General features: G+C 46.1%; 1 protein-coding gene across 4 annotated transcripts in view; it reads left to right on the top strand.

Moving 5' to 3' along the window:
• LOC142576680 (uncharacterized) overlaps positions 1–19,882 on the top strand; it is a 516,248-nt gene that overhangs the window by 406,165 nt on the left and 90,201 nt on the right. The window contains exon 14 of one of the 4 annotated variants that reach the window (XM_075686912.1): positions 3,581–3,802. The exons of the other annotated variants lie outside the window; for them this stretch is intronic. Within the exon in view, the coding sequence (XP_075543027.1) occupies positions 3,581–3,721 (141 nt within the window). The 3' untranslated portion in view covers positions 3,722–3,802. Of the gene's footprint in view, positions 1–3,580; positions 3,803–19,882 lie in introns of those variants that run through there. 4 annotated transcript variants of the gene reach the window in all.

Raw genomic sequence — 19,882 nt, 5'->3', positions numbered from 1 at the left:
AATACACCAACAAGCTACAGCAGTTTCTAATAAATGCTACTTGAGCATCATTTGGAACGCATGCTTCTTGGAGGCGAAATACTTTCTAGTAGCCTCCTTACACAGGAAAAACTAAAAGTGATCCGAGGCAAATTTGTCTGTATTCATCGGAAAATGAACATTGACGTTGGGTAAACACAAAATAGAAATATGCATTTACTAAACGCTACGATTTTACTCTCTTCATCATGAATAATCGTGTCTAAGTGATTTAGTGTGGGTGGTGTGGGTACAGAATTGTAATCTTTGCCATTTCGTCGAATAGACCTGCATAATTCGTTCTAGTGGTTTATGGACTGATCAACAAGCCTAGAAAAATAGGGTTGCTTGGCTGCTGTATCTACGTTATCAAAATCAAGCATCAACTTTTTGGATTGTGTTAAATTATCTAAGTTTATGCGTCGTTTCCACTTCAAGTACACTCGTGGTATCCTGCGTAGCACGCGTGCACTTGCCGATTAAAGCACGGCTTGCCTCTGTGACGTTGTAATAAAATTACTGGGGTTGGTACCAACATTTATTGCGCATAAAATAGTTTTTCTTACAATTTTCTCCACAACTGCTCGGCGGTGAGATCGTCTGCTGTCGTATCGAACGATGGAACATAGCATTCAAATGCTCAATTGATGTCCTCACAATGGGCATCGTTGCGCACGAACAACGTCCCTTGGAGTTTTATTTGCAACGGATACACTCTCGAGTGCATAAGTGACAACGACATTGTGGTCGCTCAGACCCGGTGAAACATGGACATCAGATACAATATCAGGGGTATTCTACAACAGTAAATGTAGAACATGGCCTTTACCGTCGTCTCCCTGCGCATTACGGCAACATTGGTGATACGCATGTGTGTCAGTCGTATAAAAAATGCGGAGGATAACCTACTACGGATGATAGCCCTAGGAACATCGCATGACCAGTCAACCCCAGGAAGCTTAGAATCACCTCCAATCAAAACTTGACAATATCTGATATTCTCAAGGGATTGAGAAAGCTTAAAGAACTGTTAGTAGGATGCACTAGGTTGTCGACAAAACGACCGAATCGCGCAAAGCTTTCACTGTTTGCCAGGCGCAGCCTACAAAGCAGACTCGACATCAAGAGCTGAACTCTCCAGGCAAACGTATGCAAGGTACGCAAGCTTTGACAAGAATAAAGGCGCCGCCACCGAGAGAGTAACGGTGGCGTCGAAAACAGTAGTACACCGCCGAAAATATTTGAGAATTAAGTACAGGAGAGCCTAGCCATGACTCCGTGCATAATACGATTGTGGCACGAACGGAACGTACAAGAACATAAAAATTGTCAACGTTATTTTTTGTACTCTAGCAATTCCTTAATAAAACACTGAGCGACAGTCCGAATCTTGGCGCCTTGGTGCGTGCCGTCTGGGGCACAAGAGGTATGGATCTACGAGGGCAGAAAGGAACGGTTGTGCCGGTGGCTGGCCTGTGCGGTCCGGAATATATATCATTAACCGCGTCACGTGCAGGCAATAAATATTTCCCCTGAGTCACTTCCTGTCGGCTTACAAGCACGAACGTTAGAATATTTGCTTATCTTTCTATGCACAGCTGCAACAGAAATCCACGCCAGTCATCAGCTCGGCTTTCGCATCATGACTTGGGCGATCACCGTCAGGAAACTGTCTGCTTTTCAAACATAACTTCATATGTGGACATCTGAGGGCACCAGGCCGGGAGAGTATGATGAATGGCCAGGAATTTCATATCCACGGGAGCGTGCTTCCATTTGGTCAACGTGCGAGTTGAGCATTGTCATGCAAGAGCAGGACGCCTTTTGACAGCAACCTGATGATTTTGATGGCTTCCCTTAATTTTTGTCACCGAGTTAGCATAATCTGTCCCCGTTACCGTGGTACCTGTCGCACAGAAATGTGTCATCACTACTTCTTGCTAATCAGAAAACTAACAGCATCACTTTGCTAGCTGAAGATTGCACGTGTACCTTTTCTGGGGGCTGTTGAGTCAGTGCGCGTCTATGTTTTAGACTGGCGTTTGGTTTCTAGTACATAATAAACCCGCGTTTCATTAAGCATGCTCAATCTTCGCTCCTAAGGCACGTAGACAAACGTTCACAGCGAGAGCTCATTCGGTCCTTCTTTAAAACACCTGAAAGCAAGTGAGCAACCCAACGCGCCGACATTTGATCCTGAATGACATTTTCTAGGTATGCTACACTGTTCGTGAAGCTAATTCTTGAATCATTATGCAGTCACCGTCCAAATGACTGTTTTCGTTTTTGTAACAGGGTCCCCAACAATGGCTGAATGAGGGGGACCAAAAATCTGTGCCGTTTCCTCGACTAAGTTCTCTCCATATTTCAACTGCCGATGCCAGTATTTAACGGCGTCATACGATGGGGCATCTCTTTTGTATGCCGCCGTTATTTGTTGAGAAATGTGTTGGGGTGTGTTGCCTTTGAGATTCCAAAAGGTATTAACTGCCCTGTACACTACTGGCTCCATGCTACCATTTTGGTCAGTCTTCAGACCGTCGAAAAAATAGCTGCCAAGAAGTAGCTGAATATTTTTCTGTAGCCTCGAGAGATGTACCCCTAGCACTGTGTGAAATTTCATTAATGCACGCCAGAGTGAACTGGGTCACGGGAAATCTTTATCGAGTAACACTCGCAGCCTCGAAAATGTGCGCTGCCTGTTTTCTTTTTTTTTTCAAAACGTTCCAATTAAACACTATGCAAGGAAACACATGATGTGTGCATTTATATTTAATTTCCAACTTGTGTAAATGCTTGCTACTTTTGCTTAAACGCAAGAACAACTCCATATGACCTCATTGTATACGACGTGGATGCAGCGATGACTTGCATGCTAATGCGATGTTCTGAGACTGGTATAGAAAACATTGTGAGCAGAGGTATATGCACAGAAAAGAATTGAACATAGCGATGCATGTTTGCCACTCCATAACTTCTGACGAGCGCATGATCCATCGCGTTGAGGGTGGAGCCCCAATGCGACCGCAGAGACTTCTCGTTGGGTCTACTCGCAAAAACTCATTCTTTTCTTTTTCCTTCCTAAATGTGCTCTGCCCTGTCTTCATGCTTATCCACCTACTAGTGGATGTGGCGTTGCGCTGCTAAAAACGAAGTCGCGGGTCCGATAATCCCGGCGGCCACATATACATACGGCTGGCGCTCGTGCAGTTGAACACACGCTTCAGAGTGGATCAACGGCACTGCAGAGCCCTCTATTGCGGCGACATTGGGCAGTTTAGTTTAATTCCATGGCCACAGCATACTCGACCCGATTCCAAAAAAAAAAAAAAAATCCGGGGACACCTAAGAAGAGTTGTGAAGGCGAAAGCATTAATGTCCAGCTGAACGCCGCTGAGTGGTCTTTCGAGCTTTGCGCTGCGAGTAATGTTTCCGAGTTTCGCTGCAGGGTATGTTATCGAGTCTTGCGATTAAATTTGTGCGGGTTATTTTTGTCACCGTGAGTATTTTGACTGTAGGCCGAAATCATTTAGACGATATTGCTGAGAAATCATGGACGCAGCATGCCACCGACGTCCTGCGCGACGAGAGATCGAGGCAGCAGCAGCGGCCACCATCCGGGCATCGACGCGACGCCCTGCTCCTTCGAAGCGAGCTGGTGACGTCGCGCCGGTGCCCCCTCACGCAACGCCTGGCGTGCTAATGCGGCTGCAGGTGTTCCGTTTCGCCGGCTCGGCTCCGTCGGGGCCCCCAGGCAGAAAGCGGGAGCCGGCGTCAGCTGCGTGACTACACTGTAAAAAATTTTCCCTTGTTTTACGGCAAATCTGCTGGTACTGTGTTACCGTTAATAAAGAACCGTCATTTCCGTAGAACGGACAGCCTTAAAAGAGAGACCGTAATACAATATGCGAGTGATTTTGTATCTCGCAAACGGAAGGCTGTGTGCTGAATCTGTACTATAACCGTTAAAGTACAGGTGCTTCTCGTTTTCAGAAAATGGAACACACTGTATACTGCATCTGTACTATAACCGCTAAAGTGCAGGTGTTTCCCGTATACAAAAAACGAAAGACTCTGAATGCTGAATCTATACTACTGCGAAACAGCTGTTAAACCACGACGGTTTATTTTGCAGGTCGCGCGCTGAAGACGATGACGCTGGCCATGATCATGAATATATACAGGTGAAGAAAATGAAGGAGTAATGTAATGCTCGCACAATTTCCACCGCGCATGCAAGCGGCCAACCCGGCCGCTTGCATGCGTAATAAAGGCTTTAAACGCGAAACATGCGCAATCTCTGTGGCGGAACAACTGGAGTGACGCGATAGTTAACTGGCGAAGTCTATTCCCGAACAATGTAGGGTCCGATAAAACGGAACGGAAATTTCTCGCATAAGCCAGGAGCGCGAACTGGGGTCCACAGCAACACTTCGTCTCCAGGGTGGAAGGAAACGACGCGGTGGGATGCATCATACCGAGCTTGGCGGTCTTGCTGACTGGCGTCGGTGTTGAGGCTAGCACGTTGGCGACACCGAGTAATGCCCGAAACGAACTGCTCACACATTGATGTGGACGAGGGCACGGGGACACCGAAGAAAGAAACGTCGAGGGTAGTGATCGGTTGGCGACCATGCACAAGGAAAAAGGGCGAGTACACCGTAGTGCGTTGGACGGCCGTATTGTATGCGAAAGTGACGAATGGTAGAATGACATCCCAGTTGGTGTGGTCAGGGTTGATGTACATTGATATCATGTCGGACAGCGTGCGATGAAAGCGCTCTGTGAGACCATTAGTTTGAGGGTGGTAGCTGGAAGTCGTTTTATGGATGGTATTGGACGCACGGAGAACATTGTCGAGAAGTTTAGACAGAACGGTCGTGCCGTGTTCACTTAAAAGGACACGTGGGGCTCCGTGCGTAAAAAGATGGCTTCCAAGAAAAAGGCTGCAACCTCTTCTGCGAATCCCGAAGATAGTGAGGCTGTTTCAGCGTACCGTGTCAAGTGGTCGACAGCTGTGACGATCCATCGTTTACCGCCAGTGGATAAGGGTAGCGGTCCATGGAGGTCGATACCAATGACTGCGAAAGGAGCTTCTGGACACTGGACAGGTTGGAACAGTCCAGTTGGAGGTGAGGTCAGTCGTTTGCGATGTTGGCAGAGCGAACAGGAAGCCACGTATTTCGCTAAGCTGGTTGCCAGTCCAAGCCAAGAGAAGCGGCTGCGAATTCGCTCGTAGGTTTTATGGAAACCAAAGTGACCGGCAATGGGATCGTCGTGAAAGGTCTCCAGTATGTGGCCCCGAAGTGATCGGGGAACGACGGGAACCTAACGGTGTCCTTCGGGATGAAATACGTACCGGTATAATATAGAATTTTCGATCTTGAAGTTTTTCGACTGCCGACGGAGCCGAGCGTAAAGTGGGCGAGATTATCCGCGAATACGTTCCATAACAGAGCGGCAGTAGGAGTCACTACGTTGGCAAGATGCAAACGGATGAGCATGGCTGGACGGGAACCGGTCGAGATCTGCCAGTGAAGGGAATGCAGACGACGCGTCCTCTGGTGTGCTCACGAAAGGTGGTAAGCAAACAGCGTTTGAAGACGGTGGTAGGGGACAACGAAAGAGAGCATCGGCATCCTCGTGTTTCTTTCCAGACTTGTGGGTAACCTCGAAGTCATATTCTTGTAAACGAAGTATCCAACGGCCGAGATGGCCCGTTAAATTCTTTAGCGTTGCCAACCAGCACAAGGCGTGGTGATCATGAACGACCGTAAAGTGGCGGCCGGGCAGATAAGGCCGAAATGTTTGGACGGACCAAACAAGGGCGAGGCACTCTTGGTCGGTAATCGTATAATTTTTCTCTGCAGCTGTTAGCGTATGACTTGCGTATGCAACGTGTCCTACAGAATTTTTCTTACGTTGCAGAAGAACAGCGCCGATACCGTCGCCGCTGGCGTCAGTATGGGGAAGAGTGGGTGCGTTGTTGTCAAAATGACAAAGCACAGGTTCAGACGTGAGGGCACGCTTGAGGGCGTCAAAAGCAGTTTGGCATTCGTCCGACTATACGCAGGGAGCTCCAGAAGGAAGGAGTTAATGGAGCGGTGCTGCAAAGTTGGCAAAGTTACGTATGAAGCGCCGGAAATACGAAGCTAGGCCAAGGAAGCTACGCAAGTCTCTGACGCGTTAAGGCCTGGGGAAGCGGAGGACAGCGGTAACCTTATCGGGGTCGGGTCGAAGGCCCTCCTTGCTGACAAAGTGTCCGAGTACTTGAACGGTTTTTCTGGCGAAGTGGCACTTTTTTGTATTCAGCTGAAGGCCAGCAGTTGAGAGGCATGTCAGGACTTCGTCGAGGCGCTGCAAGTGCTGATGGAAGGTCGACGAAAATATGATGATGTCGTCAAGGTAGCATAAGCAAGTCTTCCACTTTAGGCCCCGTAGTACGGTGTCAATCATCCGCTCGAATGTGGCGGGAGCATTACACAGGCCGAAACACATTAGGTTAAATTCATAAAGTCTATCGGGTGTGGCAAAGGCAGTTTTTTCCTTGTCTGCTTCGTGCATGGGGATCTGCCAGTATTCGGAGCGTAGATCAAGGCTGTAGAAATACTCAGCGCCTTGTAATGAATCTAACGCATCATCGATTCGGGGCAGTGGATAAACATCTTTGCGGGTTATTTTGTTCAAGGCAGGGTAGTCTACGCAAAATCGCACTGAGCCGTCTTTCTTACGCACAAAAACTACAGGTGACCACCAAGTGCTTGAGGAAGGGCGGATTATGCTACGTTTCAGCATGTCGGCAACGTGGGTATCGATGATCTGGCGTTCGGCGAAAAAAAAGCGATATGGCCGCCGACGCACGATGGAAGTGTCGTCTGTATGTATGCGATGAGCCGTCGCAGAAGTCTGTCCCAGAAGAGGAGAGTGGACGTCGAAGGAGTCGTTAGGATTGGATAACAACGCCAGTAACTCCCCTGTCTGCTGTGGCGTTAGATCGGTGCTGTTCGCACTAGCGAGAACAGAAGCAGGTACCGGATCTATAGCTGGTGGGTGGTCGTGAAACAGCAGTAGTCGAGCTAAGGACAAACAGAATGAGTGGCACATGACAACAGCGCCTTTAGGAAGCAGTACTGGCTCAGTGGTTGTGTTGAGTACAGCCAAAGTGGCCGTGCCGTTGGTGAAGCGAACAAGGCTGGGTGCCAGAGCAATCCCTTTGGATAGACAGCGGGCTGACGGTACAACTAAAATATCGCCATCGGTGATGTCAGAGTTAACTACAAGGAGGTGTTCGCGGCCAGGTGGCACCATTTAATCCTCAGCTGTTCGTAAACGAAGGTGCGGTTGGTACACGTCGTCAGAATTGTCGGTCTCTGTCAAGGTAACAAGGCGTTTACAACACGAGATGGAAGCAGACGCCGAAAAGAGAAAGTCCCACTCTAGTATAAGCATGTGAGCACAGCAAGACAACACAGCGGACTGGATGTGGTGGCGTATCCCGTCGATTGAAACTCGAACGGTGCATTGCGCCGATGGCCGAATCACAACATTTGCACCACGAATAAGAGCTCCATTGTAAAGTGTAATAACTTTTCGTAGACGAGAGCAAAGTCAGCGTGAATAATAAAAATTGCTGCTCCCGTATCAATGCTAGAACTGGTACATCTTCTACACACACGAGTAAAGTATTGTCCGGGCACGCTGGAGGAATTGTAGTCAGTGCGAGCCATGCAGCTTTCCCTCCAAAAACTGATCATCTAGTTTTCCGATCGGTAGTCAGGAGTGTGGGTGGCCAGTTGCAGGAGTGATGTCGAGCGTCGGAGAGGAGAGGGCGAGTGGCGGCGCCCTGGACGGTAGTTGCGAGGCGCTTCGGTAGGTGGAGAAATTGAGCGTGGGGAAAGCCGGCGCTGGTAGGGACTCGGTGGAAGCAACAGGTCTTTCTCATAAACATCGTAACCACGGCGTTCGTCCTGTTGTTGTCTTCAGCAAAAACGCGATATGTGCCCGCGAATACCGCAATGATAACAAATGGGGCGGGGCGTAGGCCGGGTAGTGTAAAATGATGTAGCAGGCGGACGGGGTGCTAGAGTCGCCAGATGGTTGCGAGCAGGAGCAGGAGGAGCAGTCTGAACGAACGATAGGTGCATAGCCGCAACTTGAGCATACGAGGTCGACAGCGAAGAAGGGGCACAGCTCGCATCGCAGGTCATGGAAGACAGCTCCTCTTTGATGATGTCCCGGGGGCCAGGAACCGAAGGTTGAGGCTGGAGAACGGGAGTACTGAGCAGGCTAGACGCTTAGAGCTCTTTGCGTATGAGAGTTCGAATCAGCATACGCAGGTCCGCATCCGAGGAAGGAGGCGTGTCACAGGCGACAGGTTGTAAAGGGATGGCCTGCAGTGCGTCCAGGTGTGGGCAAGTCGCGATCACATCGTTGGCGGTACTCGGATTCTTGATCGCCAGTGCGGTGAACGCGACGTGGGCAATGCCCTTTAGGATATGATGAACACGATCAGATTCTATAATGGTGGCATCGACACGGCGGCAAAGGGCGAGGACGTCCTCGATATAAGAGGTGTACGTGTCCCGTGGAAATTGCGTGCGTCCGTCAAACTTTTCCTTGGCGACCTCAGAGCCGACATTGGGGGTGCCGAAAGTCTGCCGGAGCTGGTGTTTAAATGGCGCCCAGTCAGGCAAAGTGCTCTCATGGTTAAGAAACCAAGTCCTGGCAATGTCAGTGAGGTAGGATGCGACGTTGCGAAGCTTGTGCATATCATCCCACCGATTATACTCACTCACGCGGTCATAATTGTCCAGCCAGTCGTCAACGTCGTCACTACGAAGGCCAGCGAACATGGTGGGATCGCGCTGCCGCCTGCTGAGGGTCCATGAAGGAACGGCCGATGGGGCAGAGGCGTTAACGCCGGAGGCTCCTGGTGGATCTTCTTGGGGCATGGTGGCCGAACGGCAGAGCAAGCGGCGACCTGATCGAAGCTCCAAGGAAACTCGAAGTCGTAGAGGACCAAGGGATCGAGAGCAGCCTCCACCACTTGCGAGACAGCTGTTAAACCTCGATGGTTCATTTTGCAGGTCGCGCGCTGAAGAAGATGACGCTGGCGACGATCATGAATATATACAGGTGAAGAAGATGAAGCAGTAATGTAATGCTCTACTATATTCATTGAAGTACAGGTGCTTCTGTATATTGTTTTACAGAGCATATTCATTGTTTGTAGAATGTACTATCGAGTACAAAATTACCCAGGACGCGCGAGCATCAACCAAATTTTATTGGTGCACTATCTGCTGGGATCAGCCGCGCTAACATCTGCGTTCGGAATGTGCATACATGATCCACTGTTTCCAGCGGTCTTGAACGCTGAGATGCAATTTGGTCGACGCTCTCACTTCCAGGGCACTCTTGTCCACCATAGTACGCATACTTCCATGCAAATGTCGTGAAGGCAGCTCATAGCCGAAGCAGCAGCTCACCATTGAGAAAATTGTCTTGCCAACACACTGACAGCTGAAAAGGTAAAACACTTTGTACTTTGTGGTATGAATGCATTTTATAACCTATATACAAAAAGGTGCAAAATTTCAGCGAAGTTCTTTAGATCACAGAAGCAACCTTATTTTCTTCAATAACTCGTCTTGCACTCTTTTCTGGTGAAAATTGTTCTTGACCCCAAATGTCTTGCAAGGATAACGTTGCTCCTGTTAGGAGAAACGAACAGTATTCGTTCATTTAAATCCTAAACAAAGCAGTAAAAAGGATAATCGGAGAACACAACAAAGCAGTAACTTATCGATTAGACAAACCTGTACCTAGAACACTGATCAAACAAGGGGTGTTGCTGCTGCCGACATTTCAACAAAAGTGCTTGTCATCAAGATACCCACCCTTTTTGCTTGGCAGCGTTCTTTTTTGTGTGTGTGCATAGCTCATTGACCCCTACCCTCATTGGGGGAGGAGAAGCTGATGCATATAATAGGTCAAAAGAAGCTGAAGTGTTAAAGGCAGGAAGGGGGTGCTTAGCAATGGTGATCGTGATGGAGCGGGTAGGGGCACTGTTGTCAGTTCTTGCAAAGAGTAGGCGTGACCAAAACAAAATGTACACATGTAAGCTATCATTAATCCAGTAGACGTAGTCTTTTCGGAAGTCAAAATGGGAATTAAGGTAAAGTGTTTGCACATTTGAAAAAAAGCAACGAAAAATTAAGGAAAAGAAATTTTCTATCAAGATGCGTCTGGTTAAGATCGGTAGAAATGGTAAATGAAGGCACATTATGAATACACATCTTGTTGAAAGCTGATGAAGAAAATATATATTGACCAAACATTAAAAAATAAGGACATCAATATTAAACTGGGTCATCAAATAAAACAGTAAAGAACAGCCTGTGAAAAAAAATGGGATGGGCAGTATGATAACCAGATGCAAGATTGTGAAAAGTTGAGCGGTGTTTATATTGATGCCGCTATCGATCGCCTAAAGTCTCTGTCTTCCTGTGCAACCTTGAACAAAATAATGGATCACTTTTTTAAGAAATCCAAGTTCACATGCTGTTCGAAGCTTCAGCGTTATTTTAATAGAAGGAGATGTTATGGGCTGTTCTCCTCGGTGGGCATTCATTCAGCAGTAATATCCACAGGTGTAAGCTCAAAATTTAATGGTTTAAATGGACCTTAGATCCTGGCAAACCATTAGCTTGTTTTTTTTTTTCAACACAGATGCCTACACATTATACATATTGGCAGGAGCGCTAGCAATCTACATTATACTTGTTTGATAAATTTGGTATAAATGAGTGAAAAAAATTGGAGGACGCTTAAGCTTCGCCTTCAAGAGTGGAACGCGATAGCGTTCCCGTCGGCCCGCCAAGGGGTGTAAGACAATGCGCTACGGCGCAGCGATAACTTACGAGGCGCCCCGCATCGGACTTTGCACCCACCGATCACGCGGTGAGCGCCGAGCAACGCAGCGTTCGGCGCGGCAACGAAACGTGCGCATGAGCAAGCGGAATGAACCAAAGAACTCGGTGTCTCGGAGGGAGAAACGATCTACGCGAGCCAAACGTCGTGATCGGCACGGACAGCCGGGCCACGACGCGCCTCGCACCGGTCCCCGCACGGCCGGCCCCAATGCGCTCAAACGAGACGAAGGCGAGAAGCGGGCGAGTGGCGTGCCAGCTGTTGGGGCAGCGCCGTACATTGCGAGGAGGGGGTTTTCTGTTTGCCGCAAGATGGCTCTGCGTGTGCGCCAAGCGCAGAAGAAATGTAGCGGAAACGTACTTCGCTACGCGTTTAACTGCTGACTTCTGTAATTTACATGCTCATAATTACCGATATACACCGCAGTATAACTTTCTACGGCACGTTTCTAAGGCAACACCGTATTCGCTTTTGTCGCGCTTTGAAATGTCGAACTCATGGCTGAGTGGTAGCGTCTCCGTCTCACACTCCGGAGACCCTGGTTTGATTCCCACCCAGCCCATCTTGCAAGTTGTTTTTGTTTATGAATTGCCTTCCGGGATTTTTCGCTCACGGTCAATGCCGCCGACACCGATGACGCCGGCTTTTCTGCGACACGAGCTCCTTAACGCTCTCGCGTTAAAATAAACAGCGCTCCACAATACTGATTCTAGTCATGCGGAAAATTTTCTAAAATAATTGTAGCTCCCCTGCCCAACCATACACACCATAATTATGCACCACACTGACTCTCGTGGGGTCGGTCATGCTATTATAACACTAGGAATTATGTTAGGAAAATTACGGGATCAGAGGGCACAATTATTTTTGTTAGAACATCAAATGTGCTTCACATTAATGCTACATTCTAACCAGCAAAGGAGCAGCCAGTTTGTGAGCTGGTGACTGATGCATACGAAAACTCATGACATTCTGTGCAGCAGAACGTTGCCGAGGAGGTGTTATGCACACAAACGCACTCTTCAATGCAAACTTACATCCTGCAGTCAAACCTTGTGGAGGCGCACCAACCTTAGATCTTGAAAAACACCACAGTCAAAAGCAACGAAGGCTAAATTTGTTCAAAATTACTAAAAATTTGATTCTTCATTGTGTTTACTGTTCGTTAAAGATTCGCCGACTGTTCTCTACTGGTGCTGTAAACACGCACCCTCATTTTACAGTCGGCAACAATGATCTGTGGCGCAGACAAGGAGAAATGCTGATGAAGTTTATGCAAGAGTATACCCTACAAATTACACCTCACTTCACATTCCAATCTGGTAAAAGAGCAGGAAAAAACTATTTTCTGGTGGAGGATGCATACTCAACAGTAGAGGAAACTAGTGTACCCTAGTCATTGCTGTTGCCGATACCTGTGCACAAGCAGTTACATATATGGCAGTTGCAATTGTTTTTCCACTAGTTGTACTTATGCAAGCTACTGCCAATTTACCTGTACACATCTGTAACACATTTCGGGCAAGTTAAAACTGTCTAATGCATTTATCTGGTATGACACGATTTGAATGCAATATTCTGCAAATAAGTGAAGCGCTATGTGCCCTCCCATACAATGAAACATCTTTAAAGAACCTGAACCGTCACCTGGACCGTGACGAGGCGAAGAGTGTGTTCTGTGTAAACTAGTGCACCTGTATAGCCTAATGCTTTGGAAAGTGCATTCAGTATCAGTTGTGAAGGTTTCTAATTGAAACTGCACGCAGTAAAAACCTCTATGCAGTTTTGCGAGGCGCAACCCCCCCCCCCTTTTTTTTTTGTTTCAGGGCAATCACACGTAGGGCCATAACATGTACACTATGATGTACATTCTCAAACAATCAAGGCCAATAACTCTACCCCAAGTATTATGTCCGTCGTCTCACCTTTGCTGTCAAAAAGGGTTAGTGTGGGGTGCTGTGGTCGGCAGAGAAATTGATTTCTGGAGCAATATAAATTATTAGGTACTGTGATCTCGGTGCTTTCACTGCTTTTTAAGCATCATCGGTTCTTATAGTAAAAAAGAGACGAATAAATACAACATGTATATTTCACGTCGCAACCCTCATGAGGTATTTATTAGTCTGAATTATAAAGGGTTCCAGATTTTATTTCACTGAAAGAATGGCATCATACCAATGATTCTTGCATTTGGTGCTATGTTTATTTTTATGTATTTCAGTTAGAATGTGTATTCATCATCCGCGATATCGCTTGACATGCTTTAGATTGACTGTTTTCATAGTTTAGGCAAATTAGTATTCGCAAATAACTTCGTGGATGATATGAAGAACTTGCTTAGCAGGAGTATATCTTTAACATTTGCAAGATACGAGGCCCTTGAATGCATGTCTAAGCCTGTTGTGCATGCCGCTCTCTGATCTCATCAGCAAGTTTCGGAAATCATGTACAAGGTTTTTTATGATGAATCTAAATTTTCTTGTACGGGAGAAACAGGGAATTTAAACTGGTAAATTATTCAGCATAATAATGATGTCAGCAAGAAGTAAACATCAAGAAGCACTGTATCAGGAAGCGCTGTCGCTCGACACGCATAGACTATCAAACACAAGAGTTATTGGGATGATTTAAAATTCTGGCAGTGGAATGTTATCTGTCTTCTAATCTATATCTAAACTCTTTGATTTTTCAGTCTACTACCACTACCTTCACCAGAAACGTTCATAATCATTATCCTATCTACACCAAATCATCCTGGCCAATATTCAAGCCTTCATAAGGTGCTTTTTTCACTGCTAATTCTCCGCAGGAAAGAGGTGTCCATGCAAAGACCATACCATCTGCTTATTTCCAGTTTTTTTATAAATAAGGGAAGAATTTCACGCTTAAACTGCATTGAAAGTGAGCAAGTTCTATGTTTGAAGCTGTTGATTCTCTTTCCCTTTGCCATCTTTGACTCACCTGGTTAGCTAAGTGGGTAGAAAAACAGCAGGAGAAAGGTGGTGGCGCCGAATTAGACTTGTGCCCCAGGGGACCTTTTGATGGTCCCTGCAGGAACAACTGCTTGTGGTCTTGGCTTCTGGGGTCAAAAGTTGAGGCCTCGGCATCTTTCTTGAGAGCCATGGCCATGTGTAAGAAACCTTGCCCCCCAGGCTGCATAAAAAGGATAGCTTTCTGCGCTAAGTCTTTTTCTTAAAATAACCCGTTTAAGTTGTACGCGTAGCTTTGTAACACAAAATTGCCGCGTGACTGACCGCTCAAAGCATTTTGAGTGTATTCGCAGGCATCTTTCTTGGAAAAACACTTTTATGTAGCACATGGTGAGCAACAGAAAGCTGTATCGGTAGGTTTTCATGTTGCTCTACAATTTCTCATTGGCCGTTTCTATCTTATTATATTTAAAAAGTTTATTAACTAATTTAGTGTGATTATGGAATTGGGCGGAATGCAAGAAAATAATATATCTCCAAGCGACGGCAAACAACATTACCTTGGTCCTGTCTAGGTACATGGCATTTACATATTTCTAAATCTTGGTGCATGATAGTTGGGACACCCTGCAGATCTAACAACAAGATTGTAATTTTCATAATCATGTCCTGCATGTTATTGGTGGCTATGGCTGCTTCAAGTGATTCTTTCAGTAAGGTGCAAGCAGTTTTGAAGTTAAATTGTTTTGCAACAAGGGTGTGTAATCTAGAAAATCAAGCAAAAGGTCAAGTTGTGTTCAGTTTAACTAAGAAGCTGTAAAAACAGAAAACACGACACAGCACCCAATAAAAAATGCAAAATTGGAAACTCTCAACAAAACAAGGAACCAGTTTTTGAAAATGCAGCAAAAAGCCACCAGCTTATGGGGAGTACAGCCTTGCTATGTAATCAAAGCATAGAAGTTGCTACCGCAATGCTTGGGCACCTTATGAACGTAACAATCAACAACTTTCAGCGGCATATAACACCGCTAAATGAATTGGGCTTTGAAGATTCTCGATCTGAAATCCTCAACAACTTTTTCTGGCGTTTAATGTGTTGAGGTCATCCTCTAGTCTCAAAAGCCGGCTCTCAGAAAGCAAGCTCGTAGCCACAATTTCTCTAAAGGCAACATCAGGTTGAGTCTCAAGATAGGGTTGACCTGCAGATGAAGTGGATAATGCATGGCAAGCATTATGAACACTCTTACGTGGTAATCAGTGGGCTCACTCATGCAGCCTGTCTCCACTACACAAATAAGCGATGATAATGAAAGAACCTCAACGTGCTAACAATACGTTGGCCATTTGCAAGCAACGAGCAGACGTTTTGGTTCCTAGCTTGCCTCGCGCAAATCAACTAGGCCACAGTGCTTGCTTTGCCCAACACCAGCCACATTAAAATGCAGTGTGTTTAGAGCTCTTGCCCTCTGTTTTTATGCTTTGGGAACAGTTTACCATGTGTTCAGTTGGCGTTGAGAAATGGGACACAAAACACTGTGCACCACTGCCCTCTATGTTTTGCTGGATGCGACTCGCCGCGCCGGACACAGCTGAAGTCAGTGGAAATTCTATGTCGTGTAGCGGCTTGTCCTGGAAGCAAGGCATATGGTGCACTAACTAGTGCCTGTGATCAGATAATATTGCTGCCGTAAAAATTTTTCTTCGTTGTTTTTCACAATTTAGGAGACGTTGTCTCTACGTGTCTGGTAAGCGCTTCTACGGCAATGTGAATCCGTATTTGATAGTTTCTTTTTACATAAAGTATTTTCTCATTTACCAGTGTTTCCAATGTGCGCCACTTATGTTAGCGATGCTGTGGGCGCTGCAGTGGGAAAATTCTGGACATCTTCTTGAAACACTGCTCTGGCTTGCTTGGGTAGTTTACGGCACAACATGCCGGTATCTGGGGGGGAAGAAATGCCTCACACCCGTGAAGAAGCGCTGCTGCAGAGTCGTGAAGCGCCAACCAGTCGGACAAGGGCGACTTCAGTAGAGGGCGCTCGATGTGCTATCCACCCCCTGTAGTAGAGATAAGTGGTGTGGACCCTTTTATACTGGTTTTCATTTCTGGTCGGAACCTTGGCAACAGCTCACACCTTACTTTTTTGAACCTGCAACACGTGTAGAGAAAGTCGCATCTCACTATGTGTTGACTTGTGGCTTTATTTTTCTATGATAACTGCCTACACATGTTATCAAATTATCAAGAAAATACAGTTGGCACATTTTTACTACTGTTACAAGACAGGCTAGTTGCTAAACGTGTGAAACACGTTACCAGCCCTCTTACAGAATGCAAGAATAGAAGCATACATTGTAAAGCTACACTACAATTTAAATTTACATGACACTGTATGAACATACAGTATGGTTACTGTACTCTAGCCCTGTCAACTGAAAGTTAATTGGCAAGTGTTGTATTTCTACTTAGAGTCATCAAACGGCACAATCGATGTTCCAAGTTTACACATTGTTGGCTTTTGATTGCTTATGTGATTGGTTTCCTGGTGTTTCCCAATGAAATAAGAAAAATGAGTTAGAAAAAGAAATACCGTGATCATCTTTCACATTTGCTGAGGGCAGGAACAATGGTCAATAACACGTGGTTGAAACTACATGAATATTCAGTTTTAACACATTTTAATTGCTCAGGAAGTACTAATGAAGTACGATGTGCACCTCTACATGACCAATGCAATCTGTCTACCTGAGACTGCACTGAGGCTGCCGCTTGGCACTGTTCGGCAATTCGGCTTTGGTTTTGTGCTATTCAGAATTGTTTAAATACTAGCCGCTTACTTTGCGATAAAATGGAAATTGGAGCACTGTTCATTTTCACATAAATAGTGGGACTGGAAATATAACACAAGGGGAAGACTATGGGTCTCTTAGAAAAAGAACATATATATTACGATTATAATGTGTGTGCTCCCACAATGAAACAGAAGGGAACGCATAGATGCAGACGGCACTTCCATGCCATCAAGGTTATTAGACAGGCAGTACTTCAGAAGTGCCCGCGAAACAGTCAAAAAAGGCAAAGCAGTTTTTCTTCGTGTTTGTTTGAACACGGCTCCACACGCGGTAGCGATTCCACTATTGCCGCCCTGTGGTTTAGCTCGCCAAAGTTTGAAGTGCCAGAAGATATAAAGACGAAAACTGCATTATATTGTCGCGAACAGTAATATAATGTGAAGTGCATTCTGAAGCGACAAACTATTGAAAAAAGAGCTTGCATTATATTCATGCAAATTGGGGAGCTCCATTACATGTTTCACATGATAAATTTTCATGAGGCACCAGTGTGAAGAGTCTTACAGACAATGTAAAATACATTTAGGGCAAATATCACACTATGACGGTACACAATGGTGGTAATCTCTAATAATATAAAAGGTTTTGCCTTAATGTTACAACAAAAGTTGACATTATTTAATCAGAGCCCTGTAAATTCTAGCATGCAGTGGCACCACTTGGTTAAACAATAGCGATGTAATGTCTATGTATACATGTATTACCCGTGAATTTCTGCCACTGTCCAAAAGAAATTCATTTTCCCATCTATGTCTGCCTCTACGTGATTATAACTCAATATATACAATCACCATAACAGGAACACCTCATTTGAACTTCACAGTAAATAAGACCTCTGTTGATGCCAGCCTCCTATGATGCTGTACCTTGCTGCAAGCTTTACAGAGAAATTAAAATCGTATCACTTAACTATAAAGCTGTTCAGGACTGCATCATTGTAGAACACATCTACAAATGTCCCATTCCATGTGTAACCGCTTAATTGGTTTGCTTGCACAACTTACCAAGCGCAAATTAAAATTACTTCTCTTGTTTACCATTTTCCCTGCTAGACCACAATCGGATGATATCAATATATTAACACATAGACTCAGAGAACCTAATCTGGCTTATATATTAACACACGCGTATTGCCACAGCTGCACTGTGTCAGATGTGTCGCAATAATGAAGGGACGCTTGTCCACCAGCACTCTTTGTCACTTGCTGTGATCACCTGCACAGCTGGGTAGATGGTCATAATTAAGGTAGAAAAAGCTGAGAGAAAAAAGTCCACTCTCTTCGAGAGCAACTTTGGGAGCACTTTGATCGTTTTGTGACATTTTTTGTTCACGACTCTAATTGTATAAACTGCAATTTAGAGTTCTCAACTAACGTAAAATATTGAGGCATCATGTTTGATTCTGACATGACATGAAACACTCATTTTACACGTATTAGCAAAAAGCTTCGTACAATATTGTTACGCCCACGGAAGGCGTTTATTTTCGACCCGGGTAGTGTTAGACGCGATGGCCTTGATCACCTGAGCGCCTGTTGAGATTCAGCTAGCCAGTCGCACGCCGTCTTCCTCGTTGACCTCTCTTGGATGCCCCCATACTGTTTGTTGAGGCGTAATTGCACTACGCACGTAAGAGTGTCACATTTCCCACCGGGCAGACGAAGCCCGTCGGGCAAGCCAAACAGGCTGTCGAGAAATAAAGGGCTTTAAACGGGCGACATGCGAAAGTGCAGTCTTCGCTGACCGTCGGCCATTTGACGTGAGGCGTGCTATGCAGTAGGTTAATTCGCGGATACGCTCAGCAATAACATAGGGTCCAACATAGTGGGCCAGCAGTTTTTCACATATTCGACGTTTTGTGGTGTTGGTTTTCAGAGCCACACTAAATCACCAGGGTCATATATGACGTGTTGGCGTCGGCGGTCGTAGCGTGCCTTTGAGCGGTCTTGTGAAACAAGAGTGCGCAAAGAATCAAGTCGTCGGGTTCCTTCAGCAAGACAGACTGTTTCTGATATGCAAAGATGATCGTGACTGGAAAACGGGAAGATAGTGTCTAGCGTATAACCAGGCAGACGAGCATAAAGAAGAAAGAAGGGGCTGTAGCTCGTAATGTCGTGCTGTCAGGTGTTAAATGCGTACGTACTGAAAGGTAGCACACTGTCCCAGTTCTTGTGATCTGTTCTTATGTTCTGTTATTATGATCTGTTCTTATGAACTCTCTTATCAGAGTTCTGTTCGTGCGTTCCGTAAGGCCATTTGTTTGTGAATGATACGGGATGGAATGTCGAAAACTTGAAGCACATAGACGAAGCATCTCTTCGACCATGTCGGAGAATGAAAAAAACGCAGCAGGAGAATACACCCCTCGGTTGCAGTAGCCGATTGTATCGCAGCTATCTGACAGTAGCGTGTCAAGTGATCGGATTGCAAGAAATCCAGCGATTCCCATCAGATTATCGCGGGAAAGAACCTAGAAGGTCGATGCCGACTTGCTCAAACGGAACGCTGGGGGAGGGAGGGAAGGAGGGAGGGAGGGAGGGAGGGAGGGGTGGCACTGGATGTAGTCGACCAGGAGGAACACTCGTCGGACGCTTGTGACGTTGACATCCGCTGCAACTGGACACGTACTGGTCGGTTGTCTGGCGCATTTTAGGCCAGTATAAACTTTCTTAAACGCGGTAGAGCTTTCGCGCAGATGCCAAATGACGAGATGTTGGATCACCATGCATAGCGCGCAAGATGGAGACACGGATACTCTCCGGGACAACCAGAAGATATCGTGGGCATGTAGCAGAATAGTTCTTTTTGTAAAGAACCCCATCACGAACGCAGAAACGGATGGATGGTGCTGATTGCCTTGCAGTAATGAGCAGTGGTTCTAAAGTTCTGTCTTCTTGTTGCTCGACCTTGAAGGTATTTATATCAGGAAATCCCGGCTCCAGTGATGCGATATAGCGGTCGAAGTTGTCCGCGTCGCATTCCGTCGTTGGAAGCGGCATGCGCGAGAGGCAGTCAGCGTCGGCGTGTCGGCGGCCGCTTTTATAAGAAACGGTAAAGTTATATTCCTGTAAACGGAGTGTCCAACGCGCAAGCCGGCCCGACGGATCACGGAGATTAACCAGCCAGCAGAGAGAATGATGGTCTGT

This window comes from Dermacentor variabilis, chromosome 3 (assembly GCF_050947875.1).
Source record: "Dermacentor variabilis isolate Ectoservices chromosome 3, ASM5094787v1, whole genome shotgun sequence".
Taxonomy (NCBI): Eukaryota; Metazoa; Arthropoda; class Arachnida; order Ixodida; family Ixodidae; genus Dermacentor; species Dermacentor variabilis.
This window is presented reverse-complemented; position numbering and strand designations above follow the sequence as displayed.